This window comes from Chiloscyllium plagiosum, chromosome 34 (assembly GCF_004010195.1).
Source record: "Chiloscyllium plagiosum isolate BGI_BamShark_2017 chromosome 34, ASM401019v2, whole genome shotgun sequence".
NCBI lineage: Eukaryota > Metazoa > Chordata > Chondrichthyes > Orectolobiformes > Hemiscylliidae > Chiloscyllium > Chiloscyllium plagiosum.
This window is the reverse complement of record NC_057743.1, coordinates 15,325,961-15,341,893: the sequence shown is the minus strand read 5'-3', so window position 1 is coordinate 15,341,893 and position 15,933 is coordinate 15,325,961. Positions and strand designations below refer to the sequence as shown.

The following is a 15,933-nucleotide window of genomic DNA, read 5'->3' as shown; positions in this document are numbered from 1 at the left end:
GACAATAGACAACTGCACCTGATCCACAATAACACTCAACACTAGAGCACCCCTAAGGTTGCATTCTCAGTTCCCTACTGTACTCCCTGTACACCCACGACTGTGTAGTCAAATTCTGAATGAACACCATCTCGGAGTTTGCTGACAACACCATCTGTGGTAGGACGGATTTCAAATAACGACAAATATCGAAGAGTGATCGAATGCTTGGTGTCGTGGTGTAATGATAACAATCTCAATCTCAATGTAGGCAAAACAAGAGAACTGACCACCAATTTCAGAAAGAAAGGAGGAGAACACGCCCACAGCTACATCAACAGAGTGGAGGTTGAGAGGCTGGAGAGCGTCATGCTCCCAGGAGTGACGACAACCAACAACCTGCCATGGACTTCCCATGTAGATGTGACAGTCAAGTAGCCACAAAAATGCCTCATCTTCCTCAGACGGCTCAGGAAATTTGGCATGTCCTTCGCTAACTTCTACAGAGGCACCATTGAAAGCAAATTATCCGGGCGCATAACAGCCTGGTACCGCAACTGCTCTGCCCAGGACCGTAGGAAACTACAGAAGGTTGTGTGCACAGCCCAGACCATCACGGAAGCCAACCTTCCATCCACTGACTCCATTTAAACTTCTCGTTGCCGTGGAAAGGCTGCCAACATCATCAAAAACCCCTCCTATCGAGTAATGCTATCTTACAACCTCTTCTGTAAGGCAGAAGATACAGAAATTTGAACGCACGCACCAACAAGTTTAAGAATAGCTTTTTTCCTGCCATTATCAGACTGACAAATGGGCTCTAACTCGAAATAATACTGATCTGTTAATGTTGATCTTGCCTCCTGCACCTCCTGTGCAGTGTAATCTATATGCCTCACTCTGACAAAGCACCCTATGCTCTGTATGTCCTTACTTATTATGATCTACCTGTACCGCTTGCAAACAAAGCTTTTTACTGTACTCAGGTACATGTGACTACAGTAAACCAAAGAGGAAGGGTGAGATTTTGTAAAGCCAATTGAACAAATGGTTGGTACAATGGTTAAAACCAAAATCATGAGTGGCATTACAAGTCATGTTCCAGAAATAATTGACTAGGTATCTGCAACTGTGGAAGGTATTACAATAGCATGCTGAAATTGATTGAGATTACAAATATCAGATGAAGTGGATAGTGAAATGTCACTCAAACCTGAGTCAGAGCAGGTAAGTGAAGAAGCATAATGAGAGCCCAGCCAAAGAACACAAACTTATAACATTTTGTTCTGTTACAGTCAGTACCAATGAGGGAAAAAATGCTTAACATGACACAAAATGAGTAAACAAATGATTTCATAATCTTGTCAGATTTCCAATACTCTAAAAACAAACTGACAGGATGACAAATGGAAAAGGGAAAAAGAAAATGGACGTTCACACAGTTTGTTCAGGACACTGTCCAGACAAAGTACACAAGGAGTCCAAAAGAGGAATCACTGTTATATCTAGTAACAAAGGACAAACTGGAGTAAACAAGAGCTGGAGGCATCGGGAAACTTCTCGGCAATCACAGAATAAAATAACATTTTAAATATGAGGTTTGCATTATCCAAGACAAATGAAACAGAAGATCAAGATAATGGATTCTGTAAATGATAAAGTACAGTAACCCAAGGAGAATGAGGAAATCAAACATCTGAATCTGCTCTTGCTTACAATGCCACCTTTATATCATTAGAAAATTTGGATGTGTAACTTCGATCACATCATCTCAGTTGTTAACTAATTTGGGCCAACTCAGCTCGTCCACTTAAAATGATGCACTCATTTTATAGTTGGATGCAAAACAGTTGAGACAGGATTTGCTCATTTTGGGAGATCATTCTCATTACGAAAGTATACGGGGGGAGAAATACAGTGCTTCAAAATACTATATAAATAGAAATTAGTTTGCATTTGTGGTCAAAGAGCAACATTTTTGGGTTCAGTGATCTTTTCTAATGTGCTCGTTCCCATTTGGTTTTTTAAAAGTAAGCTTTAATCGTAGAGGAACTACATTTTAAATTATTTCATGGGATATGGATATATTGGCTAGACTGCCATTTAATGCCCATCTCTAATTGTCCTGGGAAGGTAATAATGAGCCCTCTTATTAAACTACTGCAGGCCACATTGTGAAGATGCACCAACGGCTCTATTAAGGAGAGTGTTCCAGGATTTTGATCCATTGTTGGTGAAGTTGAGATATTTCTAAGTCAGGATGGTGTGTGACTTGGAAGGGAACTTACAGGTGGTGTTATTTCTATATGTTTGCTACCCTTGTTCTTCTAGGTGATAGAGTCATAGTCATAGAATCCTACAGCACAGAAACAGACTTTTTGGTCTAACTAGTCTGATATCTTAAACTGATGTAGTCCCATGTGCTAGCAGTTGGCCCATATCCCTCTAAACCCTTCCTATTCATATACCCATCCAGATGTCTTTTAAATGTTGTAATTGTACTTGCCTCTACCACTTCCTCTGGCAACTCATTCCATATACACATTACTCTCTGCTTGAAAAAGTTAACCCGCAGGTCCCTTTTAAATCTTTCCTCTCTCACCTTAAACCCAAACCTTCCAGTTTTGGACTCGCCTACCCTGGGAAAAAGACCTTCTCTATTCACCCTATCCATGCCCCTCATGATTTCATAAACCTATATAAAGGTCATCCCTCACCCTCCAATGCTCCAAGGAAAAAAGCCCCAGCCTATTCAGCCTCTCCCTATAGCTTAAACCCTCCAATCCCAACAACATCCTTGTAAATCTTTTCTGAATCGTTTCAAGTTTAACAACATCCTTCCCACAGCAGGAGACCAGAACTGAATGCAGCATTCCAGAAGTAACCTAACAAATGCCCTGTACAGCCACAACATGACTTCCCAACTCAGATAATCAATGTATTGACCATTGAAGGCAAGCATGCCAAATGCTTTCTTCACTATCCTATCTATCTGCGATGCCACTTTCAAGGAACTATGCACCTGCACCCCTAGGTCCCTTTGTTTGACAACATTGTCCAGGACCCTACCATTAATTGTACAAGTCCTGCCCTGATTTGCCTTACCATAATACAACACCTCACATATGTCTAAATTAAACTATCGGCTACTCCTCGGCCCATCTGATCAAGGTCCCATTGTACACTGATGTAACCTTCTTCGCTGTCCACTACACCATCAATTTTGGAGTCATCTGCAAACTGACTAACCATACCTCCTTTATTCACATCCAAATCATTGATATAAATGATGAAAAGCAGAGGACCCAGCACCAATCCTTGAGGAACACCACTGGTCACAGGCCTTCATTCAGAAAAACAGCCCTACAGCACCACCCTCTGTCACCTACCTTCAAACCAAATTTGTATCTAGTTGGCTAGCTCCCCCTGGATTCCATGTGATTTAACTTTGCTAACCAGTGCAGCACCTGATCAAATGACTAGCTGAAGCCCATATAGACCATATCTACTACTCAGCCTTCAATCTTCTTTGTCACTCCTTCAAAAAGCTTAATCAAGATTGTGAGACATGATTTCCCATTCGCAAAGCCATGTTGACTACCCTAATCAGTCCTTGCCTATCCAAATGCATGTAAATCCTGTCCCTCAGAATCCTCTCCAATAACTTACCCATCACTGACATCAGGCTCACTGGTCTGTAGGTCCCTGGCTTTTCCTTGCCACCTTTCAGAAATAATGGCACCACGTTAGCAATCTCCAGTATTCTGGCACCTCACCGGTGGCTATCGATGATACAAATATCTCCGAAAGGAGCCCAGCTTCTTCCCTAGCTTCTCACAAAGTGCTGGGATACACCCAATCAAGTCCCAAGGATTTACCCAACTTTATGTGTATTAAGATGTCCAGCATCTCCTCCTCTGTAATAAAGCACTTTTCAAGCTATCATTAATTATTTCCCCAAGTTTTCCAGTTTCCATATCCTTCTCCATGGTATATACTGACATGAAATGCTCATTTAGTATCTCACCCATCTGCGGTTCCACACAGACAGTCTTGCTCTTTAAGAGGCCCTATTCTCTCCCTACTTACTCCTTTTCCCTTCGTGTATTTGTAGAATCTCTTTGGATTCTCCTTGACACTATTTGCCAAAGATATCTTGTTTCCCCTTTGTTGCCTTCCTGCTTTCCCTCTCGAGGATACACCTACTGTCCCTACTGTTAGGGATTCACTTGATTTCAACTGTCTATGCCTCACATATGCCTCCACCTTTTTCTTGACCAGAGTCTCAATTTTTCTCATCATCCAGCATTCCCTACACCTACCAGCTTTGCCTTTCACCCTCACAGAAACATACTGTCTCTGAACTCTCATCTCATTTTTTAGTGGCCTCCTACTTTCCAACTGCCCATTTACCTCCCCCATCAACACTTGAAAGTTCTTGCCTAATACCATCAAAATTGGCTTTACTCCAATATAGAACTTTAACTTTTAGATCAAGTCTATCCTTTGCCATAACTATTTAAAAGCTAATAGAATTATGATTACTAGCCTCAAAGTGCTCACCCACTGACATCTCAGTTACTTCCTCTGTCTTATTTCCCAAGAGAAGGTCAGGTTTTGCACTTCAAGTCAGTATATCTACATTATGAATAGGAAAATGTTCTTGATCAAATTCCTCTCCATCCAAGTCCTTAACACTATGGCAGTCCTAATCTATGTTTGGAAGTAAAAAATCCCCCATCCCCTATTAGTCTTACAGATATCTGAGAATTCCTCACATATTTGCTTCTCGATTTCCTGCTGACTATTGGGGGTTTATAGTACAATGTCAATAAGATGATCATCCCTTTGTCATTTCTCAGTTCCACTCAATAACTTCATTAGACATTCTCCCAAGAGTATCTTCCCAAGTATAGCCATAATGTTATCCCAAACTAAAAATACCACGCCCCCACTCCCATCTTTCCTGCAGCATCTATACCCTGGAGCATTAAGTTGCTGGTCCTGCCCCTCCCTGAGCTACATTTTTACAATAGTGATGATATCCCAGTCCTATGTTCCCAACCATGTCCTGAGTTCATCTGCCTTAGCAATTAGGCCTCTTGCATTGAAATAAATGCTGTTTAAATTTATCAATCTTACCCCATTCTCTGCTTTGTTCTTGCCTACCTTGACTATTTAACTTGCTCCTCTTCTCTGCTGTACCAGTCTCAGACTTATCTCTCTTTGTCCCACCTACCTTGTTAAAGCCTCCTCTGTAGCACGAGCAAATCTCCCCGCCTGGGGGATATTGGTCCCTTTCTAATTGCCCTTGTAACATAAGTTGCTTCTACCCAGAAGAGGTCCCAGTGATCCAAAACTGAATATCTTCTTGAAAAAGAAAATTACATTTTTGTTGATTTCTAGCGCTATTCTCTGACCTCTCCATGTGATCACTCTCCCAAAACTTTGTCTCTCACTCGTGTTTTTTTCTCCCATTTGAAGTATTGGCGTTTTGAATGTTTATTTTTAAAAAAACATATCCAAAACAATACAAGAAAATTTATAAAAACAATAATTACTGCTCTAAGAAAGTGAGGAAATCAGCTCCTATACTAAAAAAACTCAAAAACAAAGAGAAGTGACCTTATACAGGTTTACAAAATTATGAGGGGCATGGATAGGATAAATAGACAAAGTCTTTTCCCTGGGATCGGGGAGTCCAGAAGTAGAGGGCATAGGTTTAGGGTGAGAGGGGAAAGATATAAAAGAGACCTAAGGAGCAACTTTTTCATGCAGAGGGTGGTGCGTGTATGGAATGAGCTGCCAGAGAATGTGGTGGAGGCTGGTACAATTACAACATTTAAGAGGCACTTGGATGGGTATATGAATAGGAAGGATTTGGCGGGATATGGGCCAGGTGCTGGCAGGTGGGACTAGATTGGGTTGGGATGTCTGATCAGCGTGGACGGGTTGGACCGAAGGGTCTGTTTCCATGCTGTACATCTCTATGGCTCTATTATAGCCAGGATATTCTCCCATCCACCATTTTTTGTGTGTGTGGGGGGTTTGGAAGGTGTCCAGGGAGCCTTGGTGAGTTGTCGCAGTGCATCTTGTCGATGGTACACACTGCTATTACTGAGTGTCCGTGGTGAAGGGAGTAGACGTGGAAGCTGTAGATGGGGTATCAACCAGTGGGATGCTTTGACTTCCGTGGTGTCGAGCTTCTTGAGTGTTATTGAAGCCGCACTCATCCAATCAAGTGGAGAGTACTCCATAACCTTCCTGAATGGTACTGCGTAGATTGTATAGAGGCTTTGGAAAACAAGGAGATGTGTTACTCATCTCTGAATTCCTAGCCTTTGACCTACTCTTGCAGTTACAGGACATGGCTGGTCCAGTTCAATTTTTGGTCAAGGATAACTCACAGTCTGTTGATAGTGAGTGATTCTGTGATGCTAACACCATTGAACATCGAGAGGAGATTATAAATTTGTCTCGTCCTATTTGAGATGATCATTCACATGATTTGATTTTTACATGTCAAGCCTGGCCTGAATGTTGTTCAGGTCTTGCTGCATTTTGGAACAGGCTGTTTGATGGGTTTGAGGTGGTACAAATTGTACTGCAGACTGTCCAATCATCAAACATCCCGCCACTGACTTTATGATGAACGGAAGATCATTGATGCAGCATTTGAAGATTCCTGGGTCTCAGAAACCACCTTGAGAAACTTGAACAACACCCTGGCATTGAGATAGTTGGACACAAACAAACAACCACCTACACATTTTGAATGATGGTCTGTGGATGTCTGCATATACATAGTGCCTGAGGCTGCTTGATCTTTATCTTGAAGCCTGACTTGTTAACTCCTTATGTATATACATTTCTTCATTTAAACTTATACATAGCTTATTAAGCAATGGTCCCTAGTGTAGTGTCGAAGACCTCTCTGTTCACATACTCATTCCAGGCTGGTGTTTTCTCTCTTACAAATATCAGACTCACATTATCAGTTACATCATGATGAATCTCGTTATATCACGGCAGGATTCTGTGTCACATCAACAGCAAAAAGGAGTCTGCACCTCATTGAGAATGGCTGCCAATACTAATTTCCCCTTATTGGGATAACTAGTACCTTGACAGCACGTTCATCATCCAACTAACAACAATGGGTGATGTCTTAAAGTTTGAAGGATCAAAATTAATAAGTCCTGCAGCTGTAGGTGTTGGACCCTCATCTTCACAGCCAAGGAAAAGACTGTCACATCTCCATCTGAGGTAGTACTTGTAAAGCCTTCAATGAACGAATGGCCACGGCTGTGGTCAGGTGTGATTTCAAAGCTTGATTGACCTGTTTGTCTTTGACAGGCTACATCCATTTGACTGACCATGTCCTGAGGCTACTAGTAATTGGCCTTTTACCTACCTGAATTGGCTGCCTGCCACTTGCAGGGAGGGGGGGGAGCCCTTCTATCCCCGAACCCAACTCCAGGAAAACAACCAGTACTGGGATGGCGCCGGCAAAACCATAAGAATTACGTGCTTATCTACTTTTTAGATTAGATTAGATTAGATTAGATTACTTTACAGTGTGGAAACAGGCCCTTTGGCCCAACAAGTCCACACCGACCCGCCGAAGCGCAACCCACCCATACCCCTACATTTACCCCTTACCTAACACTACGGACAATTTAGCATGGCCAATTCACCTAATCTGCACATCTTTGGACTGTGGGAGGAAACCGGAGCACCCGGAGGAAACCCACGCAGACACGGGGAGAATGTGCAAACTCCACACAGTCAGTCGCCTGAGGCGGGAATTGGCGCTGTGAGGCAGCAGTGCTAACCACTGTGCCACCGTGCCGCCCACTGCCACCGTGCCGCCTACTTGCTTCTGCACTTGCCCCCACTGCTGTTGTGCTTTTCCAGCACCTTTCTCATCTGTCTGTTATCAGTCATGAGAGAGAGCACACAAGAGAGATACATACAATTGATTTGTCAAAGTTAATCCTCAGGCTAAAATGCCATCCCACATATTTTCACCATCTGAGAACAAAGCAGAACCTCTGAATCAATGTAATTTTGTCTCAGTACACCCATTGTTAACGCCTCCTGTCACATCAGCACTATGCCATCCTAGCTCAGTGATCACAAGGCGCCCACACTCCTACATTAGCAGGGGTAATTGAGTGCTAGATTCCTCATCATTCCTAGTTTGGTTATCGCAAGTCCTAGTTTGGGGCTACAGAGAAAGGGGTATTGTCCTTTGTGACGACCTGACTTCTAGAATTGTGTCAAACAAATTCAACTCCACAGTTGCAGAACATAACCACAATTGTTTCTGTCAGCAAAGAAAAAAAAGATATCCTTGGCTTCCTTCACCGTCAAACTCTAGTCATCCAACGCCTGGAGGTAGAATGCCTCATCTTCCACCATGGGATCCTCCAACCACACAGGATCAATGTTGATTTCACTAGTATCCTCATTTCCTCTGTACCCATCTTATCCCAGATCCAACCCTCTAACTCAGCACTGCCCTCTTGAACTGTCCTACCTGTCCATCTTCCTTCCTACCTATCCGCTCCACCCTCTCCTCGCCATCACCCCCCCAATTTCATCTACCTATTGAATTCCCGGCTACCTTCCCCTCTGCCCCATCCCTCCTTCCATTTATCTCTCAGCCACCTTGAGCACTCCCCTCCAACATTCCTGATGAAGAGTTTATGTTCGAACATTGATTCCCGTGCTCCTCGGATGTTGCCTGACCGGCTATGCTTTTCCAACACCACATTTTTTGACTTAGAGGTTTGATACCCTCACTTGAAATTGACTTTTTTTGGCAGATACTTGTACAAAATAAAACCATTTGCCCACTTACCTGCACATAGAAAGCAAATATCAAATGCTTTATTTTACAGTCGGAACAATCTTGGCTGACACCAGTCTTATATTCATCAAGATATTTTCCAGGGGATGTCACTGAATAATGATTAGAAGAGTCACACTCACTACTAGCCTAAAATAGGCACACAAAGGCCAAGAAGAGCTCAACCACCATTGTGAAAATTCAGGGAAACAAGTTATTAACCCAGCATTCCAGGACTCAGGAAGAGGAAGGGCCTACCTGAAGAAAACGAGGCCCAATTCTGGATTGATGACGAAGATCGTGAGGAATAATAAAATGAATTTCCATTTCATCACCAGGTATCTGAATAAACAAACAGCCAGAGTCAGACATCTGGGTGAATCTTAGACACAGGACAGCTCCTTCAGCTGATCCCATCTTCACTGCTGTTTTCTTCCACAAGCCATGCCATCTAAAATGTAGTTATTCCAGATATTGAACCAGAAGAACTATAGAACCATAGAAAAGATACAGGCCCATCATATCTGTGCTAGCAACAGTCCTCTGAACAGACACATCAGGTGGTTCACATTGCATCCTTCACCTCAACTGGTGCACTCACCCACCCTCAGAATCGGCCAGGGGCTGTTGCCAGAGAAGCAGCAGAAGAGAGTCCAGGCCTGTTGCTGGAAAAGTGAGAGTTCTGAGGGTTTTGTGATGAGAGGAGCTTCAGAGAGAGAGAGGTTGGAGAGTGGTGTTTCTGAACCCCCCTATTGAATTCTATTTAGAATCATGTCAGCTAACACTGGTCTACTGCATGAAGATTTCCTCTGCTAAAAGTGATTATCATTGGTATTTGATTAGTTCCTGCAACACTCTTTATTTACATGATAATACATGCTGTACTGTGAAGGAGCACATCTCTCTTTGTGGTACAGACTGTTCCTTCTCATTTCTCAGGATCCAGTACACAACTGCTGTTATTCTTACTGTATCATATTTATCTCTATCTAATCACTCTTCAGTTGCAAGAGGGTGGAGTGGGAGAAGAAAGAGAGAAGGTAACCAGGCTTGCAAAAGGAAGGAGTGTGGAAAAGAGGCTGCAAATGGGAAGGGTTGGGAATGGTGGCCATATAAGTTTGGTACACTACATGTTTGAAATGTTCCAGTCTCTTTGTACCTACACAATAAGAATGTCAGAGACGTACAGCACGGAAACAGACCCTTCGATCCAACTCGTCCATGCCGACCAGATAATTTCCCCTAAATTAATCTAGTCCCATTTGCCATCATTTGGCCCATATCCCTCTAAACTCTTCCTATCCATATAGCCATTCTGATGCCTTTTAGGTGTTGTAATAATACCAGCCTCCACCACTTCCTCTGGCAGCTCGTTCTATCCAAACATATCCTCTGCATGAAAATGTTGCCCCTTAGGTCCCTTTTAAATCTTTTCCCTCTCACGTTAAACCTATGCCCTTGAGTTTTGGACTCCACTACCTTGCGGAAAAAGACCTTGACTATTTATCCATGCCCCTCGTGATTTTATAAACCTCTAAGGTCATCACTCAGCCTCTGCCACTCCATAATTGTGATCTCAGAGTATGTGGAAGGTGTGTTTAGGGAAAAGGCTTTACATGCGCAGATGTCTATTAGTTATTCTGAGAAAAATGCGTGCCTATTGTCCTGTACTAAAATGAAATACCATGGTGTTGAGAGAATTTCAGGTGAGTTGTAGCTTGAAGTTGAATGGTGAATTGGTAATTGGAGATTTGATGAATTCTTCTAATTCTGCTTCAGTCCAAATTCCCCACATCAACACTAAAACATTACATGACTGGATCAGCTAACAAGTGAGTTCGTGAAAACAAGAAAAAGGAATCTCTGAAAGCCAAAACGTTGCCCCGGGAAATAAAACATGCTTTCCGTCCTACCAAATGTCACAAAGGGTGAAGCAAGGGAGGGGCAATGCACACATGAGCACAAGTTAGAGAGAAAGAGAGCACAGACAAGTCTCCATTGGTGATTCAGGGCACCTTAGCTATTTCAACTCACAGGTCATACTTTGGAATAGCAAAGGAAGGGTGTGACTAGCTATCACTGTTTCCAGAGACCCATGGCTGAAGATGAAGGATTCAATGTCAGCCACGGATATCTGAGGCATATGAGCACATCAACATTTTCACTGAGAGTAGCCCACCACGTAGAATGTGGGCTCTGGCACACAATAATTCAGTTGCTTCAAAATAATTACTGTGGTAACATGTTCACTTTGTAACTTTCGACTTTGTAACTTCTGGTGTTTATGGTCATTGCAAATTGGAGGGATATATAACAATAAAAAAAAACTGGTCCCGGTAATAACTAACTCTGCAGGTTTCAGAGATATTGTCAGGGAAATCCATTGACCTTTTATAAGTAAGTCAGTGCACTACTTATGTAGAACTCCATTGAACATTGCAGTACAGGATCCCTCCAGCAGACCAATTACCATGGTGACCTAAAAGCAGCAATTCTGAAAGTCCTCAACAGTAACTGCGGACAAAAATGCAGCCTTGCAGTTTTCACATGAACACCAAGAGCAAGCTTCTTTTCAATAAAGAAAAAGGTTAGCTGAAAATCAAAAGCAGTAAATAATTGGAGCTGGACACTAGTTGGGCAATGCTGTTGGAACTTAGTGCCAAACCTAGATCATGGATGCCTCAGAACACCCTACACACTACTTTCAATCTGAAATCCCTCTGTGGTGGACAGGAGATTCACTGCACGAAAATGGCAGAGGTGGATGTTCAACTAGCAGCAACCATCAGTCACAGAACACTTAGCTGATTTGTTTTGTCAAACAGCTCTAGGAAAACTCTGCCCCTCTCTTCCAAAAGTAAAATTTGATTCTTCAGTCAAGAACTGCAAATGAGTGCCAAGGGTCTGCTTCCAATTTTCTGGAACTCTCCTCTGACAGAACTGCCACCCAGGGACTGCTGTCGCTGGAAAAGCTGCTTCACCTACTTTTATATTCATGGACTCAACACTGGAATTGAGGAGATACAGTCGAACATCCCAGTCTGCTAACAGCAGTGATACTCAGCAATTTCTTTTCAGGCTTTGACAATTATTCTTTGAAAACTTTCCTTGAATATAAAACAGTGGTAAAAGCCAACCGTTGCTCATTTCCATTACAAATGAGAGAGAATAATTCGAACTTGTTGATTCAGCAATGTTCTCCAACTACCTCAGTTAATGCAAATTTGAATGCAGGACCTACTAATAACATCTTTCTGAACAACAGCTTGCATCTTCACAACACTTTTAGTTTGGTCACAAGGCACCCTCAGCAAAATAAAATTTGATACCAAGTCAGAAGGGGATACTGAGGCAAAAGACCAAAGGTTCAGTCAAAGAGATAGGTTTTAAGTAGCTTCTCAGAGAGGGAGAGAAAGAGATTAAAAGATAGGGAGACTTAAAGAGGGAACACTAACAGGTAGGGCCTAGGCACTGTGACCAATTATGGAGTGATTTAAATTTGTATGGCTCAGGATGTATCTGAAGGCTGTTGAACTGAAAGCAAATTTTGAAATAAGGAGCAACACCATGGGGTAATCTAAAGGTCAAGGTGAGAATTTTGAAATACAAGGACAGTCAAATCGAAATTGAATTTGAAACTACCAAGAGAGTGAGAGAATTTAAAATTACCAAGAGAGTTTATAATTAGTACAGGCTTCTACAGTGATAATATAAAAATAAACAATGGATAAATCAAAAGCTCCTTTGCTTATTAAACACAATTCTGGTCTTTTCTAAAAACAGCAAGAAAGTAATATAAAGTGTTGAAGAAACTCCTGCAGCACCTATGGAGAGAGATAGCGAGTTAACATTGAGTCCAACTTGACACCATTTCTTGAATCTGGATCAGTGGTGCTGGAAGAGCACAGCAATTCAGGCAACATCCGAGGACAGGCAAAATCGATGTTTTGGGCAAAAGCCCTTCATCAGGAATAAAGCATGAAGGGCTTTTGCCCGAAACGTCGATTTTGCCTGTCCTCGGATGCTGCCTGAATTGCTGTGCTCTTCCAGCACCACTGATCCAGAATCTGGTTTCCAGCATCTGGAGTCATTGTTTTTACCATTTCTTGAAGTTAAGTCGTTTTCTCTAGCTGCCAGATCTCCTGAGTTTCACCACCACACTGTTTCTACCTCAGATGTCTAACATCTGCAGAATTTTGTTTAGATTGGAAGGAAGTTTTGTCAGAGACAAATCTACTAAAAAAAAGTTTAACAGACTTCAAATTTGAGGTTAAATGCTCTCTTTTCTCATGACACATAACACTGTAAATGTATAAATTTGCTCCAACAGCTCAAAATATTCAATTCAAATTGTTTTGCATAAAATTTACAAAGTAAAAACGACTGTAGGGCTGTCGTGGCAAAGCAGTAGTGTCCTCTGAACCAGGAAGCCCGAGTTGAAGTCCCAACAGTCAAAGGTGAGTAATAGTATTTCTGAGCAAGTTAAAACTCTTTCAAAGAGAATGAGGAATGTACTAGGAGAGTGACCAAACTAGTGATCACTAGAATAAGTGCAATGACTACAGTGCAGATAAGTAAATACAATGGCTTTGCATGAAATCACAAACACACAGTTCCCAAATTTGATATATGGTTCATGATGAGTTCATTATGTTCACAAGGGCAGAGCTCGAAGAAAGCTGAGGCTGATAAAGGAAGAGGTGCTGGCAACAAGTGCCCACTCACTTTTGGAGTAGGGAAGGGGGAAAATAAATGTGTGTTGTAAGAGATTGAAGATAACTCATTTATAGGTGTTAAAAGTTGTAGTTATTAAAAACATCCATTCCCTCCGCTCCCCCCCCCCCCCCATTTGAAGTAGTTCTCGACCACATTGATCCAAATTAACCAGAATAGTTTGACAACGAAACAAAAAGGTGATAAACCTGGATTTACTGCAAATCACAAACAGTGCGCTTCATTTACTTGTTTCAAACAATGACGGGTTACAGAGGTCCCTTTTGATTGTATCCTCTACCATACAGAAGACATTGAGTTAGACACCTTTCTCTCATTGTGTAACTTGATATTTTTTAAAAGAAAAAGAGGCCAGTGGGTAAGAAACCAAAGACAAACAATGAAACTAAATGCCATCAAACCAAATCCTCCCAACACCGACTTTTTCACATTTAAAATGTAGCCCGTGCACTGCTCTTCTGATCTCTCCAAACTGCTATTTAATATTTGCAGGAAAAAAAAGTATTCCCTGCTGAAAACTCATAAAAAACAAAATTAATTTCTCCTGCACTTTGAAACCATCTGAACTAAAATGCTCAGAATCCTTGCTGTAGCGTCTTTAATTTTCCGAATAATCTTTAAAACAGTGAGAGATATTGTGGGTCAGACAGACAGAAATAGGTCCAAAAGCTTAAAAATAATTCAGACACGTACAAATAAAAAAAATACTCACTTTACACGGGAGAACCACCTTGGAGCCATTAAAGGGAGTTTTAGTTTTAAAAACATACAGATCCCTCTTGAAATAAGATCAGTCTACCTTGCAGCCTTTCCACTTTCTGAACTGTTGCCTCCAGTTGTGCAGAGTTGAAGCAGAAGTTTGATTGTGAATTCACCCAGTTGGGAGAGCTCATCAAAATCCAACTACACCGATCTGTTAGACACTATTCAGCCTACAGGCAGTGTTGATAGATTCATAACTAGGAGAGAATATCCTCGGCTTTTACGATTAAAGGGCATGTATCTCTGTGGAAGGAATTAACAGCAGCGAACACAGAACAGCAATCAATTTTTTTTAAAAAAAGAAACGATTATGTTGCGAGTTTTTGTTTGAGGTTTGTTCTCCTCCAAAAAATGTCGACCTCGTGACTGAAATGAAAATTACAACTGGTAAACTCCACCTCACTTCTGCCCGCCCCCCACTTTTAACAAACGCTCAGTAATTAAGTTGTATCTTTACCTGTTTCAGGTTTTACCACTATCATCTGGCTCAGGTATGTGTATGAAGGTATTTGGAATGGGAACAAAGTGCTGAAGAAACTCCACAGGTCTAGCAACATCTGTGGACAAAGAAATCTTTAAAATTTCGTTCCAATATGACTGTTCTTCAGTATCAGAAAGGATTTTAAATGTCACCTTTTAGCTTAATCCATCCATCCTTTACACTAATCTTCCTGAACCTAACTGTCCCATTGCTTTAGGTCCAAAGCTTGCTGGTTTTCCACTGCAAAGAGTTGTCCACATCTGAGTGTTGCAGACTGATTCATTCCAAGGTCCAGGTTAGAAATGATCAATGACCCGTCTTTCAGGATGATTGGAGCGGTTGTTGGCAGTCCAACTTTGAACCTCAGTCACCGTTTTGGGAAGCCCTGCACTAAACCATAGGCCAGCTTCTGGGCAGTGGTTAGCTCAGTTGGCTGGATGACTGGTTTGCCATACCAGTGATACCCATAGCATGTGTTCAATTCCCATCAAAAGTTGAGATTACCATGAAGGTCTTCAACTTCACCTGAAGCATGGTTATCCTCACAATAAAACTGCCACCAGCTTTGTGTGTTTTTGAGTGAGTAGGATCAGTGTTTGCTTATGAGTGAGTAGGGCCAGTGTCTGCTTATGAGTGAGTGTTTGTAGCAGCTCAGTAAGTAAAGGCTCCATCAGACATTTTAGCCATGGAATCGCGGGGATACCAGAATCTGGATTAAAACAAACCCTTGTTGTGTGATTGACATGTTGTGTCTGTGCTATAGACACTTTGGCCAGTTTGTGTATTAGATGGACCCAAGCACTGGGTCCATCTAAAAGAATTTTCTGATGGGCAGACCATGTGTTATCAAAATCTCGGGACATGTAAAGTGTCGTTCTTGACCCTCCAGTTAAAACTTAGTGTGACGATCTTCCACCTCACTGTCTATCAGGGGCCATTCTGTGGCTACACTGTGCCATCTGGAGTTGCACACCCCCTGAGGAGAGGCACGGCCTTAGGGAGTGTATCCAGAGGTGGGGGTTAGATGGTGGGATTCCCTCCCTAAATTTGGTTGTGTGCTCTCCCCCACCGAATTAACTGCAGCTCGTCTCCCAGATCATGCAGTGGCATGAACCGGGTTCCT

General features: G+C 42.1%; 1 protein-coding gene across 3 annotated transcripts in view; it reads right to left on the bottom strand.

Moving 5' to 3' along the window:
• LOC122540228 (N-acetyllactosaminide alpha-1,3-galactosyltransferase-like) overlaps positions 1-14,705 on the bottom strand; it is a 39,586-nt gene extending 24,881 nt beyond the window's left edge. The window contains exons 1-2 of one of the 3 annotated variants that reach the window (XM_043675630.1): positions 14,280-14,705; positions 9,092-9,175 (exon numbers count right to left, since the gene is read on the bottom strand). In XM_043675630.1, coding sequence (XP_043531565.1) covers positions 9,092-9,175; positions 14,280-14,335 — 140 coding nt within the window. In that variant the 5' untranslated portion in view covers positions 14,336-14,705. The remainder of the gene's footprint in view (positions 1-9,091; positions 9,176-14,279) is intronic. The other 2 variants (XM_043675631.1, XM_043675632.1) reach the window with 2 other exon arrangements.
• Positions 14,706-15,933: the final 1,228 nt, after the last annotated feature.